Source organism: Centruroides vittatus, unplaced genomic scaffold (assembly GCF_030686945.1).
Source record: "Centruroides vittatus isolate TY-2023 unplaced genomic scaffold, ASM3068694v2 scaffold_1167, whole genome shotgun sequence".
NCBI classification, from domain to species: domain Eukaryota; kingdom Metazoa; phylum Arthropoda; class Arachnida; order Scorpiones; family Buthidae; genus Centruroides; species Centruroides vittatus.
Window position 1 is genome coordinate 2,004,571 of NW_027122671.1, and position 23,229 is coordinate 2,027,799.

General features: G+C 32.0%; 1 protein-coding gene across 3 annotated transcripts in view; it reads left to right on the forward strand.

The window, feature by feature from the left end:
* LOC136986744 (carbonic anhydrase-related protein 10-like) overlaps positions 1–23,229 on the forward strand; it is an 86,955-nt gene that overhangs the window by 16,769 nt on the left and 46,957 nt on the right. For 2 of the 3 annotated variants that reach the window (XM_067284350.1, XM_067284349.1), the window contains one exon: positions 22,494–22,541. In XM_067284350.1, coding sequence (XP_067140451.1) covers positions 22,494–22,541 — 48 coding nt within the window. Of the gene's footprint in view, positions 1–8,625; positions 9,005–22,493; positions 22,542–23,229 lie in introns of those variants that run through there. The other variant, XM_067284351.1, reaches the window with a different exon arrangement.

Below are 23,229 nucleotides of genomic sequence, written 5' to 3' on the forward strand. Positions count from 1 at the left end.
TCTCGACTTATATCTCTATACGCTGCATTAACCGGCTTATGGGAGAAGGATGTGTACACGTGAATGTGATAAAATTGGTAAACCATCGTGGGAAAACGATACAAATTACAAAGGTTTGGCAGCATTTAGGGAGACCAGCTCAATTTATAAATTCAAATGTTAATTTTTGGTAAGAGATAAGAAAATGTGGAAAGTTTTCCCTAGTTGTTGCAGCTCTTAGAGTTCCAGTAATCGTTAAAAGGTATTTAAAACCAGAATTAATTTCAAGGTGAGAAAATCAATTTCGTCCAACAATTCCTGGGAGGGATGAAAAAATCCGAACAAAGTTAAAGGTATTCGAAAGTTTCTTTTAGATTAACCCCAAGATACTATACTGTAGCCATGGGTAATTGACAAAGAGTGGTAGAATTTTCGACTGCGGTAGAAGAATCAACGATACCTGCACATCTTCTCGGATTTCTGATTACTTCTCTGAGTTCAGCGCAATTTTTTCTCCGTTTAGATATCTCGGACGTGACAAAAATAAAAGACAAACAAAATGTCCCACTGGGTGAAAATTTGGCACGGTGCCATTCGATTCCCTCTTTGGAACAATCTTTTAAAAATATATAAAGTTATAAACATATTACGGGTGGCATCTCTTCACAAAAGTTAATTTATTTGTATTCTCATCCACTCATCGAAATTTATTCGAATCGTGTTCGGAGATATCCAAAGAGGCTTTCGACCATCTTTTGGTATCGTGATAGAAACTTATAACGAGGCACGCACCGGATTATATCTGCCACGTTGTCGATTAAAACTGTATTCTTTAACGAATTGCCGCCATTTTTGCATAAAGAGTAGCGGAGTGCCACAGTTAAGTCATACAATACAAAGGATGATACATTTTTCACTAAGCTTCGTGTTTCAGCCAATGTAAATAATAAAAATCAAGACATCAGCGAAAACATTTCTGAAGGGGCGGAAAGAGTTAGAAAAGTAAAGAATCATGATTCCCCAGCCACACCCATGCCCATGTCTGTTATTCTCATCACGTAGCCGTTCCATCTGTTATTCCAGCGATTGTTCTTGTTGTGTATGATATCAACGTAGACTTTACCTTTTCACTCGAGAGAGTATCAGAAACAGAATTTTTATTGTAGCAGTTCATACTTGTCTTTTGTGTTAATTCTGTTTCTTTCTCGCTTATTCGTCATGAATTTCAATGGTTACCTTTAAAAGTTTCTGCCGAGAAACCACGTCCAGAGAATGAAGCTCATAAGCCACAGTTGTCAGCAACAAAGTTCACCGTAAGCAACTAAGACATAGTTCCTACATATTAATAGATATATATTTTTTTATTTTTTTATTGTAAGATGTAAAGTATATTTTTATTTTAAAACCCCTTTTGCATTTATCCTATTTAAGGATCTCGGTTTATTGAAAATCTGACGTCTTTAGATGGGATACGTTGGGTGCAAGATCACGAGAAAGAATATAGATGAGCTCTGGTAATAAGATGAGGCATCGCGTAAGATCGTGAAGGGTCTCATACATTTTAAACTACACGAGAAATTATATAAGAAGAATAGATCACACGAAGGATCTTGTCGTGTGATCTCTAGATTAAACCAAATTATTTCGGAGAGATAACAGATAAATGTTTCCTTTTTTTGTAATAAAATTAAATTAAGTAAAAAAAAGCGAGTGAAAATTAAAACCAACAAAATTAATCAGATAATTAACTGAGGGTAATCAAGTAAAATGGAAACGCGTTGTTCTTGAACCAGTCACGTGTTTCGTGATCGCCATGACGTGACGATAGTTCGAACACGGGCGGATGACGTTGAAAAATTTACTGTGATTATGCTAATCGGCTGATATACTACATTATAAATTAAATTAAACGTTATCTAATAGATCAACAAATGTTTTTGTCTCGACAAACGAAAGAAACATTATTTTCATTTCAGTCTTTCAACATGTGAAACTATCGTTTTAATACCGTTTAATAGTATTTAATGTTTATTCAATAGTTGTTATATATTCATTACGGGTAAGCGAATCATTAAATTTAAATTCAATTTCATAGGAGCGATAATTTAAAATATTACAGAAATAATTTTAAAAGAATTTTGTTGGTGTAACGCTATACCGTGCAATGTTGTTATATCTTATCGCATGAATAGAAGTGTAAAAAAATTCATCGCGTAACTTCAATTTCGAGGTTGGGTATAATTAAAATCAAAGCAGAAATTCCAATATTTTCAGACAAAAATTTTCAGACGAGAAAGAAGCAAAACAAATAATTAGTTTTCTCTTTTAATAAGCAGTAAAGATAATACAACATTCATAAATCTGGATAATAAAACGTATGCAGAATCCGATGAAACTAGTATTACACGACAATTTTTCTTGGTAAATATTTACAGAATGACCAGAGTTTGATGAAGACTTATTGGAAAATAATTATACGTCATTTCGTTAATTGCGGTGATGCTTCCGTCCTAGTGATCAAAGGTCAAAAGTAAACACGTCACGTGGTGGCTGATAGCATCTGTCTTCTTATTTTCTTTAACTTTTACTTTAGTCATTACTTAATGGATGCTTGTGTAGAGATGGTAAATGGTATGATGTCGGTCCCGCGAGATGCTATGGAGCAACTTGTTTCTCCAGATAAGAAAAAAAAAGAAATGGGGAGGGGGCGAAACAGAGAAGGACAAGATTCGGATTGAACTAACCATTTTCTGACTATTAGTAGATTTTGGTGCGGATAACGATGCCCCTCTGCTGACATAAAGTTTGTTTTTGTTTTATTTTTCCAGACTTCAACAGTCACTTCTGCATCCAATCACAGAATTTAGAATCGTGACTGGAGTTTTTACGACTGCTAAAACAACGTAGACTTTCACTTTATTCGTCATTATTATTTAGGTAATCGTTTCTTCATCGGAAAAAAAACGTATCTTTAGAAGATTGATTTCACCATTTTAATCTGGAAAATTCTATCGAAAATATAAGCTTTTGCTGTAAAACAGAACGTCTTCTTTTAATCGACAGAAAGAAGAAAAACGGGAGCAGTTCCTTATTTCCCCGGATTGAAGCAAATTTAATTATGTACATACATTTTTTATGAGTTTGCCGTGTGACTGCCGCAGAACTTACACGCCGCTTTTTTAAAAAAAGGAGAACAAATTCCGAATTCCCAGCAGGAGGGAAGACATCGTCCAACTCCCACTACTTAGAGTGCATGGAAGATGTCAACCGTAGAATGAAATTATTACAGCTCTCAGTTTTACGCCCATAAACAGAACTTGTTTTCTAGTCGTCATCGATAAGTTTCGACATTATTACCGGATAAACTATTTCGAGAAGGTTCGATTGACACGAAACGAGGAGAAAACAAACCCCCGGAAGTGAAAGTAGATCCCGCCTCCTCCATTCGCCATATCTTTTAATGGCTGGCTTGTAAGCAGACTTAATGGGCGCAGAAGGTTGAATAAACAGGCTCCTGTTGCTATATGGAAACACCCATCTCTTTTACCCCGGTCTTTCGATGTTAGCAATTTTACTGTCAATAAATGACTAGGTAGAGAAACTAGTCTTTTCAACATCCACTATTATCCTTTTGGTATCGCCATTTGGAGCAATCGCTTAGCTGCAGAGAATTGAAACACCTGCATGATCCACAAACGAACAAGTAGAGTGGATCAGGTAGAAAAGAGTGCTCGAAACTCTGACGAATGGGATAGCAGGTGGTGGAAGATAGCATAGATCTCTGTCGCACTCGGTTTGTCGGATAAGTGATTGTAGTGGGTAGTTCGTCTTGGCTGATCCTTAAGAGTATTTCCTTTCCTGGAAACGGGCATTGCCTGTTGCTGTGTTTGGAAATATCTTCTTAATGGCGATCGAGATTGTCTGATATTGTCTCTCTTTACAGATATATCTCTTAAGAATCGTAAAAAAGACTTTTTCTTTTATTGGTCAAAGTTTTCTCTAACCCGTGTTGTGGCCAATTCCTTCTCAGTAGGATTACCGCGGCTATAAGTAATCGATAATATTAAATGAAAAAATTTTCCCCGAAAATTGTTTAGAATTTATTATGTTCGTAAAAAACAATTCACCGGATTTTTCTTCTTTTATAAAAATTAAATATAAAATTATTAAAACTGGAAAAGAAAGGCAGAAAAAGAACTAAAAGTTACTTCTGACTTACCTCTGAATATTTACACGGTTTATTGATTTATAAATACGAAATATTCTATACGTCAGGGTCTATATTTATTACGTGAATGCTCATTGAATTTCTCTTCCAACAATGTAATAATCTGTCTTTGAAGCATCCTTTAGGTTCGTATTTTTAAATTCTGGATATTATAAATCATTTATTTTGCTGCGGACTCCTCGATTTGTCATACGTTTTAGTAGGCATAATATATCCGTCACTTTAAACACGGATGGTCGCTGTCCACGAAAACGGGTGAATGAATATTTCATAGGAAAGAAAATGGAGAAAAACTTATTTAAGCGGAGCCGCGGGTTATGCACTTTTCCAGTAGAGAATTGTTAGGCGGGAAAACAGGATTAACAAGCATGTGTTAGTAGCAGGACGGACCGAATAAGGAACCGAGCTAAATTAATCACAGAAGCACGAGCAAGCAGTCATTTTGTTTCCCTGTCGTAAATTGAAGTAGGTTTTGCCTGGAAAGACTTTTAATTAAAATGTCTCGGCCGACGAGCACACGATTTGACATCAGAAAAGTCTGGATGAATCATCTGTCTCAAAGAAGTGCAGCTTTGACAGACAACGATACCTGAGAAGGGGAAAGGATTTTATTCCCCACCTTCCTTATCTAGAAAAGAGTCATTTTCATCTTCACTTCTTACTTTCAGAATTTGCAAGATTTGTCGAAAAATTAAAAAAAAAAGTAGGAAATATTGTTTTGAAAAAACAAAGTCTTTTGTGGCTATTCCTAGCGATAAAACTTCTCTCTCTTTACTTGTTTAAATTGTCCTTTTTAACAGAGAAAGTCTCATTTCATATTCGACTTTTAATTTAACCGATGCCTTTCCATTGTTTGACAAAACTCCCAGATACCTAAAACTATCCAAAACTTCTTTTTGTATCGCATTTTTCTTAATGTTTTTTAGAAGAGAATTCGCTGTATAGTTTTTCCCTTCTCCTTCTAAGGAATTTTTTCTCTCCTTTTTCTAGTGACAGTTCAAGACGATGATTCTGTCATCTTGTTCAAACGACGTCAAACTGGTGAATCTAAAAACTAAAGAAGTTACTTTCTCGTCCATTATTTTTATTTTAACTCTTCTACTTTAAAAAAAAAAAATACTCATAAAAATATAAATTTATATATGATATTCGAACAGAGACAGACAAGTTACTTTACCCTAGTCAAACATTAAGAACGTAAATATTTTATTGTACTGTATTTTATAGCCGTGTTTCGTCTTCGAATTTTCATCCTCAAATACTATTATTGATGCATTTATCTGGCAAATGAGGTGTTAATGTAGGATTTACGTCTAACGCCAAAATAAGATTGATATGTGTGTCAAACTCCGTAATTAAACTATTTTTAGTCTTTCTTATATGCAAACAATGGCAAACGTTTAATCAACTTATTCTTTCTTGTAACTCCATAAAATTGCGGAAGGGATTCTCATAATCTACTTCTTCGAGAATAGAAGAGAATGATTTAATCTTGAGAGATGAATACTTTGCTTTAAACATAATTTTTACAGACCTTAATCAAAGTTAATTTCTACAATTTAATCGAAAATATATCTCGTTCCTAAATTAGATTTCAATAAAATTTAAGTAAGAGTTTAATAGTTTGATACTTTAAAGAAATTGGAGGCAATGCTTTAATTTATTTCCGGCAACGTAAACTTGTAAATAAGCTACACATTCATTCCAATTTTCAATAAAACCGTAAAATATCGGTTTAAAAAAGTTATAAAAATATATTTCCGGAAGATTTATGTACTTAATATAGTTTATTTTCTTGATAAAATATTAAAATCTGCTTCGGTTTAACGTGTATTTACAAGATCGAAGTACAGAGAGTTAAAAGGAAAGAAGAAAAAGAAGAAGAAGAAGAAGAAGAAGAAAAAAAACGACCATTTTCTACGAACCAACAAGTCAACGAGGATAGATTTATCTTATTTACTTTTTCCCTCTAATGCTTAAACTGGTCAGAAAGTAAAGTCACGAAAGAGAAGGAAAAATGTTAGATTAGACCATACATTCGCTATTTAAGTTAAAAGTTTGAGTAGATATGATTTAGAATAGGTAGGTATTGGAAGTAAAACAGGGCAGATATAAAGAAAAAAGGTTATCTATCACTCCACATATTTCTCCGAGTGGATCTAAAGCGAGCAGATGGAGGGGAAAAAAAGGTCGACAGGGAGTAATAAGATGGTCGAGTTTCGTTCAGATGAAAACTTTGAGTGGAACTGAATATCGTGCCAAACGATGTATATAATCTTTGTGTTGTATTTGAGGACAACCATGTCTGATAGGGGGAAAATAAATGCAATCCTGTGACCAATACTCGATAAAAAAGACATGAACAAAAAGCAACCGTGTATCTACCCCGACTGTCCTCCGCTTCGTATTGATCAACAAATCTTATAACAAAAACTATTCTTGAAATGAACGACTTCTACAGGATTTGAAAAATGTCGAAAATGACGTCACAAGTATTCAAAAATTTTTTGGGTGACGCGAGCAATTTTTTACAAAATGACATTTTGAAGTAGAGATGACTTTGAATGATTGAAGTCGCGATCTTTCGACAAAATAGCTGATCTTTTTTTTTATTTCTGTCCGTAACTTGTTTCGCTATTTTTTCTTTATTCGTTTACTTCTTTTTTTTTCTTTTTCCTGTTTTCTCCTCTAAAGTAAGATATCTTATTTTAACAATTCTTTGGAGATTAAATTTACCATTTATCATAATTTTTCTTTTTTTTCCCCCTTTACGGCAGCAAATGATTTCTAGTAAACTTCTTGATTTTTAAATCTGTTTATTTGGGAATTAACTGAGTTAGTAAACTACTACTTTCGTGATAATTAAACACGATAAGATGATATACGACCGGTTTTTATGCGTAAAAATCCACTAATACTGTCGAGCTTTCTGGATTTTGTATCTTTTGTCGATTTGATAAATATTTTTTTACTTGATAAAGTCAGAAAAAAAAAATTTTTTTTCCTATTCGTTTCTGTTTATAACATACGTTCCATTAAGGGAAATACAATTTAGTCACGTCGTTTCATAAATTTTCGAAATAAATTACCGGCTTGAAAAATAGCGATAGAAGGTTATTGGTTCCTTTCAAATTTTTATATGACAGAAATAGAAGAAATAAAATTAATGCGACTTTAAAAGCTTTAAACAATTTTGATTGATAACTTTATTTTCGTCGAAAAACTTCCTCGGTGGAGTCGGATCTCGACCATTTGAAAAATTCATTTTCGGACAAAGTACGAGCGGTTTTTTTATTTTTATTTTTTTGAAACTTTTGTTGTAGGTCACGTTCACAAAAGAATGTCGCAAATGAACATCGTTCGGACGGAGATAGACATCAGAAACTCGGCTATGGAGGGAGACAAACTGCTATGACAAATGACATCGGAACAGAGAATGGAGACAAGCAGTTCCTCTCACCTCCCGGTAATAGATAGTGTGTCATGTCCATCTGCAAAGTGACCGGTTTGGATCCACTTCCAAACTACTTCTGTTAAGGACACGAGGTGACCATTATTCTCTCGACCTCCTCGTAGTGTCATAGCGAGATCGTTTTTCGACTTATTCCTCATTTACCGGAATTGAATCTCGACTAACACAAAAACACTACTTCGGGTCAATCGAGCTTTTAAAACCAATCGTTTTAGATATAAATTAACAAGTCGCGCGGTTCGATATAAACTTCTACCAGCCCATTAATTGGAATCTCTGCTTTTTTTTTTTGTTTTGTTTTTTCTTCCTATCGACGAACGGAAGTGACGTTAAAAAAGAAGAGTTAAGTCGGTTTTCATTTGGCTTCTTAACTTCTTATGTGTTATTGTATCACACTCTAGATTACTACTTCGTTTTCTCTTTGATCTGTTTTGGTCGATGAAAATAGGCCCATTTCTTTTCTAATCGAAAATAACTTATTATCTGCCAGGATAACGCCGTAGACAAAGTTACGAAGGATTTATTTCTTTGTTTTTTAAGAAGAAAAGTCGAAAAAAGTACCGGAGGCGCATTCGACAATGATTACAACTTAGATTTATGTGCGCTCTAGAATGAAACTTTTGTTTCCGATTCTGAACGGGATGAGAAATGTCCGCGGTTCTGTGGGGAATTCATTTTCGGACCATTTTGTGGTCCGAAAATGAATTTAAAAATTATGTGGTCGTTACTTTGCCGGTGTTTTTGCGGAGCGGTCGCAGTTAGAGATAAGAGCGAGTGGCGGTGGCCGATGTTTTGGACCGAATGAAATAGATGCGGGAGACTGTAACGGGCGCATCCCTGCGGATAATGAAAAAGTGAGACTGTGAGGATGCTAGAAAGAAGTAGGAAAACTGGCCGGTAGAGGCGCGCCGAGGAAGGTTTGCGATTGGTGGTGACGTCAGAATCGATGTTAACCGGACGGGTTAAGGTGAGGTGGGAAGTAACTCGAATGCAGACGGCATCAGGCGTCGATCGCTCCGACGTATTTCTCATCCGATCGGCAACGCTATCGAACTCTGACGGGAACAATAAAAAATGATGAGAGGAATTTCCAATTTGACATTTTTAGGAAGCCATTCATCAAAGAAGTGCTAAAATATATCTTTTAAAAATACGTCTTGTCGGGTGATTGCCTATCTGACAAATTGTCATCCGAGACTTTCGAGTGCTTCCGACGATTTTTCTTTTTCCCGTTCTGATGTCCGATTCGGAAAGGTCCCGTCGCAGTTCTGTCCGAGAAACTTTCTATGGTCTGTTCGCTCTATGCTCTCTGCTTGTCTGTGTAGGTAAGTTGCTTTCATACATTCTTCACATTATGCTGTATTCCGTCGACACCACTCCACACGGAGTATCGCTTCACCATTTCTTGGACACGTCGCGCCTGTCGGTGCGATATCAGTTATCGTTTTCGACCCGTCAAAAAATACCAGAGCCGTTCCCGGTAAAATAGGTCGACAGCCTTCACTTTTCTAAAATCGAGCGAGGGATTTAATTTTAAATCTTCGACGAAACCCTCCGAAACGCTTTCTATCGACCTTTCTTTTCCCCCTTTCCATAAGAGACCGCTGCTCAAGAATAAAAAGATCGGTAAAGAAGTGACTAAAAAGATTAACGAGAGGAATTACGAAAACTTTAATGTCGTTTCGTGCAAATGTTTATCTTTTGCTTGCAATTTTTATAAATTTTCTTCTAGGAAGCGATTAGGAATTCAATGACCTCTCCTTTGAGGGATTGATGAGTAGTTACGACGTTCATCGCGCGGCGATTGATGGCTCGGTATCTCGCGATAACACTCTTCACCTGTCGAGGATCCACGTAAATGATTCAAAGAGGTTTCAAACTCGTAATTGTTTTTGAACTGTTGGCGAAAAGAAAAGAATATCGTGCCACTTTGATTAACGACCCGACAGTCACTCCTATTGCTTCCAATGTCATTTATTACCAATCATCGTAAAGAATGCGATAGTTAAATAGCTTCATCCCTCTTTTTATTTTAATTTATCTACGTTTATAATATTTAATCGCCGATGCATTTACCATTGCACATAAACTTTGCACATTTAGGTGACAACCGGCAAAATATAGTTACGAGGCCGGGTTTATGTTGCAGATTTTCGATAGAATTTAGAGTGCTCACGTATATTAAATTTTTTTTCTCTCCTTTGGGAAGTACTCGAAATCAATATTTCATAAATATTTCCAGTCGGAATAGGGCTAGTCGAACCTATAACAGTAACAATCGCTTTCCACTTGACAGAAAAGTTCTTCGTAGACTATTATAGTAATACACAAGCGTCTTTTGATAAAAACCATTCAATGGATAGTATATTCTCTTCCTATCTTCTCTATTCATAAATTCTGCTATCAAATGATTAAACTAAGAGATTTGATTATCGTTATCGAAGTACCCCACGGTACAATTTCATATAGGATCGATCTCGGATGCGGGAAACGTCTTTTGACAAAAAAAAAAAAAAAAAATCTTTACGGGAGAAAAATAAAATAAAAATTCGATACTTAAACGAAGGCTAAATATAATATTCCAATATGGAAGAGAGAAAAGATAGGCGAGATATCATTTGTCAAAAAAGAATAGGTCGTCATTAATAACTTTTCTCACGGGGAACGAAAATTCCGCAATAGTTAAAGCTCGACATTGTAAACTTAAAAGGCTACTTGGACGGATTTGACGACTCTGTCACAAGTGACTAAGTGGTTTCGATCGACTAAAGAACTTTCAAACTCCAAAGTAGAACCCAAACGGTGATTGGAGACGTTAACACAATCACTCCAATTTCTGCTTTGGGTCATCTGTGAGTCTAAAAGGTGAACCCGCTTATAAACCTATTCTAGTTCTGTAATCGCGCGAATCAAATGACAGGATAAATCAATTAACGAAGTTTTCCTTTCCTTCCCTGTAATCGAAATCGATTCTAGAAATAAATCGTAGTTTTTATTTTTAAAAAACCAATTAAAAAATGTAGAATTTTTACTCACCCTTTCTCTATTAAAAATTCTGTAGAAACAATTTTCTATCTTCGCGTGTTCGCCTCATCAGTTCTTCGATGTTTAAAACTAAAAACAAACACGGTGAAGTCACGAAATTCCAAACTTTGACCTTGCCGATTTGAGTAGAATTCGTTAAAACCTTTCTCGATTCTCTCTACAAAAAATTGGCTTTTAACGCGGTATTTAATATTTACGATAGAAAAGAAATTCATTTGCACAAATATTCAATTTAAGATTTGTAATTCTTAAGTTAAATCGTGTTCATTTACCGATTCTACCTCGGCAGTGAGTCTATTTATTATTGTTATTCTATGACATTTAATATAATATACTCATAATCATTCGGCAGATTATATCTAATAATAGACTTTATAATTATCTCGACTAAATTGATTTATCTTTATTATCTTGTATAAAGACAAGTGGATATTAATCTTAATAATAATCCTAAATTATTACTGTAACGATAAATAATAAAACATATTTATTACTCAAATTTTCTGTGATTTTACGTAATACTTGGCTCCATTATATATAATTGTTTAATTATTTGGCACTTTTAATGGATTTAAGAATTTTGCAATACAAAAGAAGAGAATTATAAGGTTGATAATTCGTTTATTTTATAATTATCTAAAGTTAGAACGAAAATAACATTGTTTTATGTAAGGATATAGTTTTAATTAATTCAATTATTTGAGTTACGCTCGAGTGCATCATCTTATACAATGTCAACTTTTGTCACCTGTAGTTTAAGCAATTAAAAAATATATTAATAGAGCCAATCAACGTATGCGGCCTAAACACGTGAGTGCACCTTTCTTAGTTTATTACCAATTTAAGTAAAATATTCGAATTAGCCTTAAAGGAATATAGGATACAAGCTTTATATTTTTCCGTTGTAAAACGTAATTCTGTACTCGAACGTGGTTTAAAATTCAGTTTCAAATTTTGCGTTTTGTATTTTAGATGCTTGGCGGTGTATAATAATTCAGTTTTAACAATGGACGTGCGTGGCATTTGTAAAGGAATGGCGAGTGATTTGCGAGACGAAGGTGCAACTAGCTGATTTGTTGGATGTTTTCGGCAGACACCTCGCACATCTGCAAGTTCCCAGGTTGCATAAAGCAGGCTTAGTCGGCGTATCCTCTCTCAGGCAATGCTGACAGTAGGTCGTGTTGCAGCCATCAGAGACGTTCTGTCGTGAGACAGATTGTCCCATTTCTCTGTGGAGCAAATCTCTCGAGCCACTCAGTAATTTGTCGGTTAAGTCCGCGGGGAGACATCCGCTAGTCACACTTACTGTCACAGTTGTACCGATCCAACTTGTGTTTACTATGGGAATAAAATCATCTTTCTCCTTCGTTTGGCCGCAATAATTTCGTTTTTCTTTTCGCTTCCCGTCTCATAGACACGTCCGACAGAAATAATTGATTTCGTTTTCCATTAAGCTTGCATAAAATCTATTAAAAGCGCAATCCTTTACGACCATGCCCGAAATAAAAATGTTTACAGTTAGTGCAGGCTCATTTTTAGAAAAATGTTACTTTTCAAGCTGATAATGGGAAATTAAAATGCTCTCGGTCCTTGTCGTCTACCGTAAATATACAGTTTCGAATCGACTCTAATGGTTCGTTATAAACTTATACGACTTATGCAACTTTTACAATGGCCAATAAAGATTTCTTGACATTATCTGCCAAAATATCATTCGACTACAACGGAATTATGTCGGGCGTAAAGTTTTATTAATAGAAGAGGCGCACTATGACTCGTCGCAATATTCGACTCCCTCGGAGAAATAAATGTATATATAAATGAAAACAGATATCAAGAGTGACGTTTAATACAGTCACAACAGATAAGATCTTTCTTTGTGTCAGTCTTTTAAAGTTCGGAAGTTAGAATAAAAGCGCCTTATCGTCCTTTCGAGTTTCTTCTTCGATTAATATTACAAAATCTCTGTAAAATCTTCGTTCTTACAAAATCATTTTTACTTCTTTCAAAAAAAAAATCCATATTTGCGGTTTATTTTCTTTATAACGGAAATTTATTTTTGTCCTTTTAATTTCCGATTTTTATTGAATATTTTTACTTATAACAAAGACGTTATTTCGGTCATTATGCGATGCCATCATTATGTTTACGAATCCTTACGTGGGTCTCACTTCACCAGGTTTGTATACAAATCATTTATATAAAAATAAAAATTTAAATCTTTCATATATTCACAATTTATTCTCATAAAATTTTTAACAAAAAATAACCTATAAGAGTAAAAATATTGAGAAATAATCGAGACATTTTTAAAATAAATAGCAAAAAAACACGGCGATTTTCTTCTGTTATTGGAAAATATATATTTCATAAGCATAAACAATATTTTTGGAAGTGAAATCGTATAATCAACTAAAAATTTTTATACTTGTTTGTACAAGAGTAAGGAAAAATAATATTAGTTTTCAGTCGCTTTAGAAAAATAAACATTTTTTTTTTCATCATAAAATAATAACGTCTCGATGTACTGTACTGTACAGTACAAACTCATCACCGAAGTCCGTAGATCATCTTCAAAAGAACCTCTAATTGTTTTATACGTTTTTTTTAAAATATTAATTACTGAATTAAATGTAAGATTTTTATAGTTTTTATGGCTACAATATTAATTACGTGAGAATCATTAATTCAGTTTTGTTGCAAAACAATAGAGTAACAGTCAAGCGGTGTTGACTCCCGTTCATCCAAGAACGATCCGGATTAGAATCAGATGGCGGATTTCGCTATGCTTCTCCTAATTATTCTTCGCTTAGTGCTCACAAAGCGTAAAGAAGCATTGATTAAAAAAGAGAGAGAGAGAGAGAGGAAAAAATATTGTTATATTCGATTTATACGTGGCGGCAATACAAAACTAATTTGAGAAAATATATATTTTTATTCTTATAAGTAAGTAATTTTGCATTGGAATTGTAATAAGCAACACATGATCTAGTGGAAGCTGGAGTGGAGAAAAAGTGAAAAGAGACACAAATGGCATATTCGGTTTGTGTTGGCTTTCCTTTGAATTTTCGCCATCAAATTACAGCCAGCACGAATATCTTTCCTTATTCTTTTCTTATCGGAATCTAAATTGTTAGTTTCTTTTGGGAGCGTTCCTTTGAATTACTTTGGGATAAAAGAATTGTATAAATATAAAATATCATCTTGTACCGATATCGGTTCGAAAAGAAAATACAAATGAAAATAGATTTATTAAAACCGCGACCTCGGAGTTCAAGTAGAACAATTTTGAAAATCTTTTGACGAATGAAAGTAGAAATAGGGACGGAATGAATTCTTTTGCCATTTCTTAAGTTTTCTTAAGACACTCGTGTAACACAACAGGGGTCCCAGTAACAAAGGACCGCCCGTTTCGTGTTCATTGTGCAACGGAGATTCTATTCTGTAATCATTTGCATGGAAGAATGCGTCGCTCGGGGGCGGACTATCCATCGTCCGCCATGTTGGGAGGGTTTGAGCATCGTTGGAATTGCAAAACAGTTCTGTTTAGCACTTTGTTTCCAACGTTTACAAACGGAAACTGAAAGGGGGCATTACCGAAGTCTTTGGCCACTATTTTCTCGGTTGTAATGCTCCGAAATGTAGGTCGAACCATTAAAGATTGTTTTAGATGGCCGGCCATAAAATTTTTGATCTGTTTGCTATTCAAATAATTTTAAAAGCTACACTCCGTCGGATAAATTCTTTTAAGATTAAAGGGAGAAGCTCGAATAATCCGAGATTACGAACTATATATCAAACGGTGGACCATTTATCAAATTATGTCCATATATCAATAAACACTTAATAATAATGTTAGGAAGATAAAATACCTGAGTTTTGTATCCTAAACGTTACAAGTTTAATAATAAATCTTAGCTATCGCGATATTAAAGTTTCCATTTAGAGCGGAGGCTAATCATTGATCATTACATATCGATTTCCCATCATGCTTCGGTCAACCAGTGACGGTTCCATTTCGATTATGGTTTAAGTTTGGTTAACTTATCCAGTAATTTATTATAAATGTATTAACGAAATTATAATTACTAGAAATCACTCTATCCAATCGGAAAATCACCCATTTTGTTTCTAACCGTTGCATCGTTTAAACACAGAAAATGCCGCGGCTGCAAGATGGCCGTCCGCTTGTCTATCTTCAAACTAGTTGCCTAAATTGTTTAACTTATCGCATTTGTTTAATATATAAATTTACGTTTTGCCAGAGTTTCATGCATTATTAATGAGTATTAACTGATATTTCAGCTTAAAATTTTTTTTCTAAATAAAAAAAAAACACAAAATAATAATAATAATAATAATATTAAAAAAATCGGAATTTCAAAACAAAAGAAAATCGATACAATTAACCAAATTTTCGCATCCACTCGATAATATAATTTTAACCCGAGCAGCTATTTTCATTAATGACACCTTTCTTTATTTAAACAATTTTCTTAAATTTAAATAAAGAAATTTTATTTTAAAAAATTGCGATAGAAACTGTGTGATATTCATTAAAAAAAAAAAATTATATGGAAAAATGCGAAAAAAACTTTTATTTTATTCCACTTAAAAAGGGATTTTTGAAAAGTATTTTAAACATATTTTAATTAAAAATGATTTTTGTCATTAAGAGTAAGTATAATTATAATTTTTAAAATCGAACATCTCGCTTATTATCGAAGAAAAAAGGAAAAAAAAATCGAAGTTTGAAAATTTCAGTAAGTGAAGTAAATTTTCAAAGGAACGATTTTTAAAGTGATGTCAACGATTCTGAATTTTTTATATTTCCTAAGCCAACTTTTTGTTCAAAACAAAAAAAAAAAAAAAAGGAAAGGTTTTTGGAAAGAGAGGGAAAGAGAGAAAAGGAAAGAAAGATGGGAAAATGGAAGAAAAATTGTCGAGCCTTTCTCTCATTTCTTTGCTCTTTCAGATCGCCGTTTGATGCCGTCGTATAGCCTTATAACATCTCATTCAGAAGAAGATATTGTTTCAGAATGTCACTGTCATGTTGAGCTATTCATCATAAAAACTGTTAGAAAAGAACTGTTTCCGAAGAAGAATAACTTTGCGGTTATGGAAACTTAATGATAAAGTGTTTGGCTCATAAAAGGCTCTCTTAAGACAAACCTCTTTACAGATAACATATATATATATAAGAAGTTTAACAGTTTTTTACTAGCTTATTTTATGAGCCGTTTCACCTTTAATCAATTAAACCGACATTGAGCCAAGATAAATTTCACTTTCTTTTTATTTGCTTGAATATTTTTCTAGTCTATTAAGAGAATACTTTACATTTCCTTTTATTTTCTTCTTGATTTAATCTTTTATTTTAGTTTAAAAGTTTTACTCGGTTGAGCCACGATCTTATCTTTCTTTCCTCTTTTTTTTTTTTTACTTTAAACTATTTTCGTAAACACATCTCTTTTATTGTTTATAAAAGACGAAATTCTCATCTGGATTAAAGATAAAAGATTAAGTCTTAGCGTGCAATTCTCTTAAAATTGTTAGTGTATACCGAGGAAAAAAAATAAAAAATAAAAGAAATGAAAGCATCTTTCCTTACAGTAAATAGAATATTACTTAAACAAACTCCGTTTATATTTCAATTCGAAAATAAATACATTAAAAAATAAAAAAAAAGGGAAGAAAAGAAAGTCGTGGCTTCCAAAAATTTAAATCGAATAAATGTTTTAAAGCATGCATAATTAAATATTGAATTTGTGACTTAAAAAGTGATTAAATACTCCGTTTTTATACTTAAATTTATATAGAAAATATTACTTTTCATCAATTTTTTTTCCTTCCTCTTAAGAAAGAGAAAATATATATATAAAATATTCAAAGATTTTATACTTAGAGAAGATAGTAACAAGGTTATTGCATTTTTGAATAATGTTCATTACAGTTTTATGCATATTCTTTTTGGTTAATCAATAGCAGTTTGATTTAAATTTGGAGAATTGTGTTCTAGAAAATATGTTGTATCAAATAACCAGAATTAAGAGAAGCATTAATCCTGATAGTAAACGAGATCGGAATATCTTTTCTCTTCCCCTTTCCGAATTTCACCTTTGTAAAAAATACTACCCTCGGGCACAATTTATCAAAGATGAAGAAGAAAAAAATATATAAGTAAACATCATTTTGGCATATATTATCTAAAAATAGATCATCTCATCTATATATTCATCGTCTGTCGTGTGCAGTTTCTTATCGTCTTGTGGAGAAATGAAAAAAAAAAAGACACACACCATAATTTGATCTAACCTTTTTTAAAGCAGAAAAGTTTTCAAATTTATTATGTAAATTGCATTTAAAATTTTATTTTAAAATTATCTTTATGATTGCGATAAGATTAAACGGATAAAAAAAAAATACATTCTAAAAAATAAACATTTGATAACTTGACAGCGGATATGACAAAAAAAAAAAAGACGACAAAAATGATTTCGGTTCTTAAAATCGAATAAATGTCGCACCAGAATTAAATTTGGTATATATTATTTATTTTACTCTCTCATTCGTATTTATTTAGTTGGGTTTTTCTAAGGTTTACATCACGTGACATGTCCAAATTATTTCGTAGCGACTTAGCGTGCTATTATAGTAACAATTCGGAGCACATAAACGTGGAAGATTTACTATTCGCCATTTTTATCAAGTTATGAGTTTTTCTCTCTCTCTCGACTTGTGTTTTTCTCATTTCGAAAATATTTAGATCCATCATATTTAATAGTGTCATTATTTTATCGTAAATATGTTGTACAGTAATATGTTTTATAAAGTTCTAAAAAATTGAAATTGTAGTCATTTCACTACATGGCCCATATATATTTATACATTTTTCGTTATTGGAAGAACTATTCGGGCACAATTCTTATTTTCCACCATTTTTCAATTCGAGAGAGAGAGAGAAAGAGAGGAAAAAATAAAAAAATAAAAGAATAAGTCAAAGTTGATGGTGTCTATCTCATCAACAGAGATCTTAAAGATGTCTTTAGTTGGTTTTCGACTAAAGAGCTACCTTGAGAAATATCTGCAGCTGTGTCTCAGGTGGTTTTCGAGATTTTCTGATCGGCTTGGAGACTTCTCTTCCCTGTTCTGGGATTGTCTGTTAAAGTGCGGAATGACCTCGTCAGCTTTTCTCTTCTTATAGAACTTTTCGGTCGCATTTATCCTGTGGTCGAACTTTTTTTCCCTTTCTTTTCTCCGAGAATTTGAGGTTTTTCTAACATTTCTCTTCAATGATGATTAAATCCAACTTTCTGATCCTCAAAACCAAAAGTTAAACCCTTCTCTTTTCAAAGAAAACAACCGTGCATGAAACTTGTTTAATGAATTACTTATCATTAATTAAAAGCAGTTAATTTATGCACTGGATGCACTTATAAAGGTTTTGCATCAGCGAATTATCTTAATACTTTAATTATATTCGATGGTTAATCGTAGGAAATATTTAAATTTGATCGGTTTAGTTAAGTAATTAAATTACACTGGTTATATATTATTATTATTATTATTATTATTTTAAATACTTTAAAAGTAAGTTTTAATAAACTGTGTTATTTATTAGCCAAGAACATTTTTTCCATTAAATATATAATAATTTATATAAATATTTAAATCTATTTTAGTAAAAAATACGCTTTATTTATGTTCATACTTAAATTAATAACCCACTTACTATTAATGTAAAGAAAAAATAATAATAATAACACAATAAATCTCATTCTCTTAACAAACATCAAATAATGTATTGTTGCTTAGATAAATCGTTAAGTTTTTTTTTCCTTTTTATATATAATTAAATCTCGAGAGTAAATGTTTATATATATTATACGTGAACGTAAAAATTTGGAGATAATTTATATTTATATTGAATAATTTGATATAAACGTAAACTCTCTCCAAAGTTTGACGTTTGTGTCTAATCAATTATTCAATTACTGGATGCCAAAATTATATATGTAGGCATAGTTAGGCTCTTTCACTTGGAATTAATCATTAAAACGTAATATAAAAGTATATTATGTATTAAGAAGCCAGACAGAAATTGTTTATCATTAGAAATCAATTGCTTACAAGAGAAGATTTTCCGCAGTTTCTCGTTTTGGATAAGATTGAGAGAGAGAGACAAGCACTATAATTTAGAGTAAACCGAGTAAATTTACTTTTATAAAAGAAAAATGGCTGATTGACGTCGAGGTTTCAAATCCACAAATAAACAAAGGCAAAGCTAAAAGATAAACCGAAAATATTGCTTGGATCCGATAATTGTGAAACATTGCCAAGATTCTGCGAAATTAAATAAAAGCGTTTGTCATCTTGCAACAAAAATGGTAGGTTCATAATGAAAAATTTCGTAGATTATAGTTTATCAAAACAAATAAGATTAATTTTTAAAAGAGTGTAAACTCTTCAGAAAGGGAGAGAAAAATAGATAAATTTAATGAATCCGATCCTTTTATTTGTTCTTTGGCTAAGGTCGAAAGCACTTTTTTTCGTGGAATTTTACTAATAAACTTTCTCAATTACTGGGAGCCACAATTGATTATTTGCAATTACTGCAGCTGCAATAATTCTTCGTGGAGTAATTTGCGGCCGTACCACTAGTACTCTATTGTAAAGTTTACAAGATGTACAGTACGCGGGTTATAAATAATTCACCCTCTACACCACTCATATTTAAATGATCTGCGATTAAAATTATGGCAATTCCAGCATGGAACCGTTGCAATCTGCCACATACCGTTGCTCTCCTTCGTTCGCTATTGACAAAACATTAAGATGAGAATTTTTGCTCTAAGAATCATCATCTGTTTTTTATTGTAAGCTTTGCATCTATGTATTTTCTTTATAATCATTATCTGCAAGTCGTGCTTCAAAAATAAATAATTTTAATAAACGTAAAATATTGTAAAATCATTAAAAAATATGAGGCCGATTCATTGTATATTCATAGGCCTGCGTGTGTATATTATTGCTAATTTGTATTTTTGCCTTCTCTAATTATATTTTTAACGTATAAACTGTTATTCTAAAGTTTGTTTTGAATGTTATGCGAACCCCGAAAAATAAAATTTTCGTTTAAAATATAAATAAATAACTGGAATTCCTGATTACGTGATGTTGTGAAATGCTGCTTTGAATACTTAAATAATTTTCTATTAAATTATGTAGAAATACAGATTTAAGGATATAATTAAGCAGAAGTAATTCGATAATGGTTTAATGGCCAATTATCTTCAAAATTAATGGGAATTTTCTGTTAATCTTTCGATATATTATAATTTTATAAGACTCTCCTTATATGGATTCATAACGAAAGAAACAATAGTTTTCTCAGGTATGAAACCTTTGAAATGATCGTTTTCCAGCTTACGATCGCATTTATCATCCCCAAAAAAACTTCCCATTTCTTCAAAAATACAATATTTTCTATAAAAATAAAATATAATACCATAAAGAGAAGTTTCTAAATCTTCCAGTAAAAAAGTATTAGCGAGTATTAAAAAAAAAAGAAGAGAGTTTACTTAAAATCATGCATCCATGAAGATTATTCTTAGATCATTTGGGTGCAATCAATATTTTACGGCTGCTTCTTCAAAGGTAAATTTCTCTTTACAAAAATATACAAAATATTGTAATGCTTTATTTATTGTTAAATAAATAAAAGTTAATTTCATAGGTTGCCGGTATTAATCTTATTCAGTGGTCAGATCTTTATCCCCGAGGGATCAATTTGGTTACCTCTAAGATGTTATTAATTCCGGTCACATTTTCCTTCCTATATCTTTCATCTGTTTTGATTTCCAGTAGGAGACTTCGATTTTTCGTAGTTACACTTAATCGGAAATAATACATTACAGGGGGGAAAAAACGGGTACAACTTTAATGAAATTAAATTATTTTTTACTAAAAAAAACAAAAATTCGAGACGTAAGAACGATCTTTAATAATAATTAAAAAAAATCAAGCTGCCCTACACATTTCTCTATTAATGTCATCAGGTATAAGCATTAATTTTTTTACCGTCTGCAAACATTTCCTTGGTGTTTCACAACCGAGTGAGTAAGGAAACGATCCAGAAATTTTGCCCTGTCTTCCTTATTGATATGTCATTTTATCAACCTAGTTTTAACTCAATGATCCTATCTTCAGCATTTCTAATTAGTTTCTCTACTAGAGACAGAGTTCCATTTAATGACATGTCACGTAGATATCGCTATCATTTTGCGCGGGATTATTTATTTAAAAATTCTTTAAAAAAAAAAGAGCATCATTTTTCTGTATCCAGGCAAAATTTAATATTGTAAATTATAGTGGAATATTTTTAAAATGGCGTGTAATATATTGTTAAAATAAAATTTAACGTCCTTATATATTTTTTAAATTTATATTTATCCGGTAGCGTGTTCTAGATCATTTACTATTTACGCCGTACTATAAATATACGAAGAAATGCAGTAAGAGTTATCAATAGAAAATCAGAAGATACTATATTGGCTAATTTCAATAACAAATTTGAATTTTGCCCGAAAATCATTTTCAAAGTGAAACGAAAATGGGAATTGTAATTTGTGATAAATTTAGTCTTCGGATTTCAATTTTCCTGTTTCTCCTGACAGAATGCCTGACGCATTTTATTGCATGTCACATATCTCGACAAATTGTTTAGTACCGGAGAAATTAATGCGTTATTGACTTTTTCTTATGAAAAATCCTGCTTTTTTTTAATGAAAAAATAAAAAATAAAAAATGTTTTCTATCTTAAATTCCGGGATTTTTAGTATTCACTTCTCGAATGAAAAATATTTGATAGTATGTATTATGTATGAAGCGAGAATATATGCATCGTAACGACACGTGTCTATGTACGGTGGTGAAATATTTATTTATTTATTTTAATTTCGGGAATTGATAGTATAAAACTGTTTTTTTCCCCCCTCCCCTCCTTTCCTTTAAACAATTTCTTCAGACTCAGTTTTCTACCTTTTAAATCGAGTGCTAATGTCTTTATTCGACCCGCCCTTTTCGGAGTCTGAACTACAATACCTAAATTATATCTTAATTAGTTTAATTTCCCTAACTTAATTTTTTACCTCCCTTTTCCTACTGATTGAAACAATTTAATTTCTTCGACGATTAACTTATTTGTAATTTTAATTTGACTTACACAAATTATACATAATTACTTAATTATACAACTGTTTATTGTCTCAACATAATCACTTATTAATTACGGTAGTTTTTCTAAAAAGTGAAGTTCGTTTGTTGTAATTCTGAAATTATCTTTCTAATAACGTCATCCACCTAATAATTTTTATTCCCTTTCAAAATGTTGGATGTAAAAAAAAACCGATGTTTAAAGTAATTATTATTTTTGAAGTAAAATTACTTGAATATTTAAGTGATTAATTCTGTCTTAATGGTTCCTTTTTTTCCTCTCCCAACTCTGTCGGTTCTCTTCTATATAAGTATATAGTATAAGCCGAGTCGCTTTATATCGATTGCTGCTGTAGATATAGGCTAATTTCTAGTTTTATGTGCATAGATAATGTAATTAGATAAAACGAAGCTCTATATTTTCCTAAATATATAAAAAAAGTATGCTTGATACGCTTAGTAAGTATGCATCAACGGATAATTTTGTTTGGAATTTATTATCCAGATTATCTTTCTTTTCTTGTTAAAATTTATATATATTTATGTTTTATTTAGGAGGCGAAGCTAGCTGGGAAGAATGGTGGACTTATGACGGAATATCTGGTAAGTTAATAATATAATTTATATCTAAAAATTAAATAAAATTCGATAGAATGGTGAGTTTATGTCTCTATTAAATTTAAATTGGTTACGCTACATTCGCTCTAAAAATAATAAAATAAAATAATTATAATATCTTGTTCATTACTTGCTTTAATTGGGATGCTCTTAATTATCTGTAATTAAATCAATAACAGAATATAGACTCGTCTAGAGCCGTGTATAAGTCTATATCGAGTATCGTATAGTTTTCTGCTTGATGCTTTTTAAAATCATTTAAAAATGATTTTGACTTATTTAATAATTAAATTAGCTAATTTAGATTGTATCATTTATTTTAATTAAGCTATATATATATAATATTTCTGCAATACTGTACAACAAAGGAAGAAACTATTTTAATCCGTAATTAGTCTAATATTGACAGCTAAAGTTGAGGATAATGTTGTAGGGGTATTTTTATAATTAATATTGAAATGTAGACTATTTTGAGAACACGTTATAGCGAAGAAGAAGATTGTTTGTATATTTTTAAGATATGAATATAATCAATTCGATATATTCACGGTGTTTCCATGACATAGTTTAAAAACACTTGAAGATGTGTGCAGCCAGAAAGAATAAATAATGTTTGCACAGATTGATATCACGATAGAGCCTCCCATATTTGATTTTAGACGGTTTATCCCAT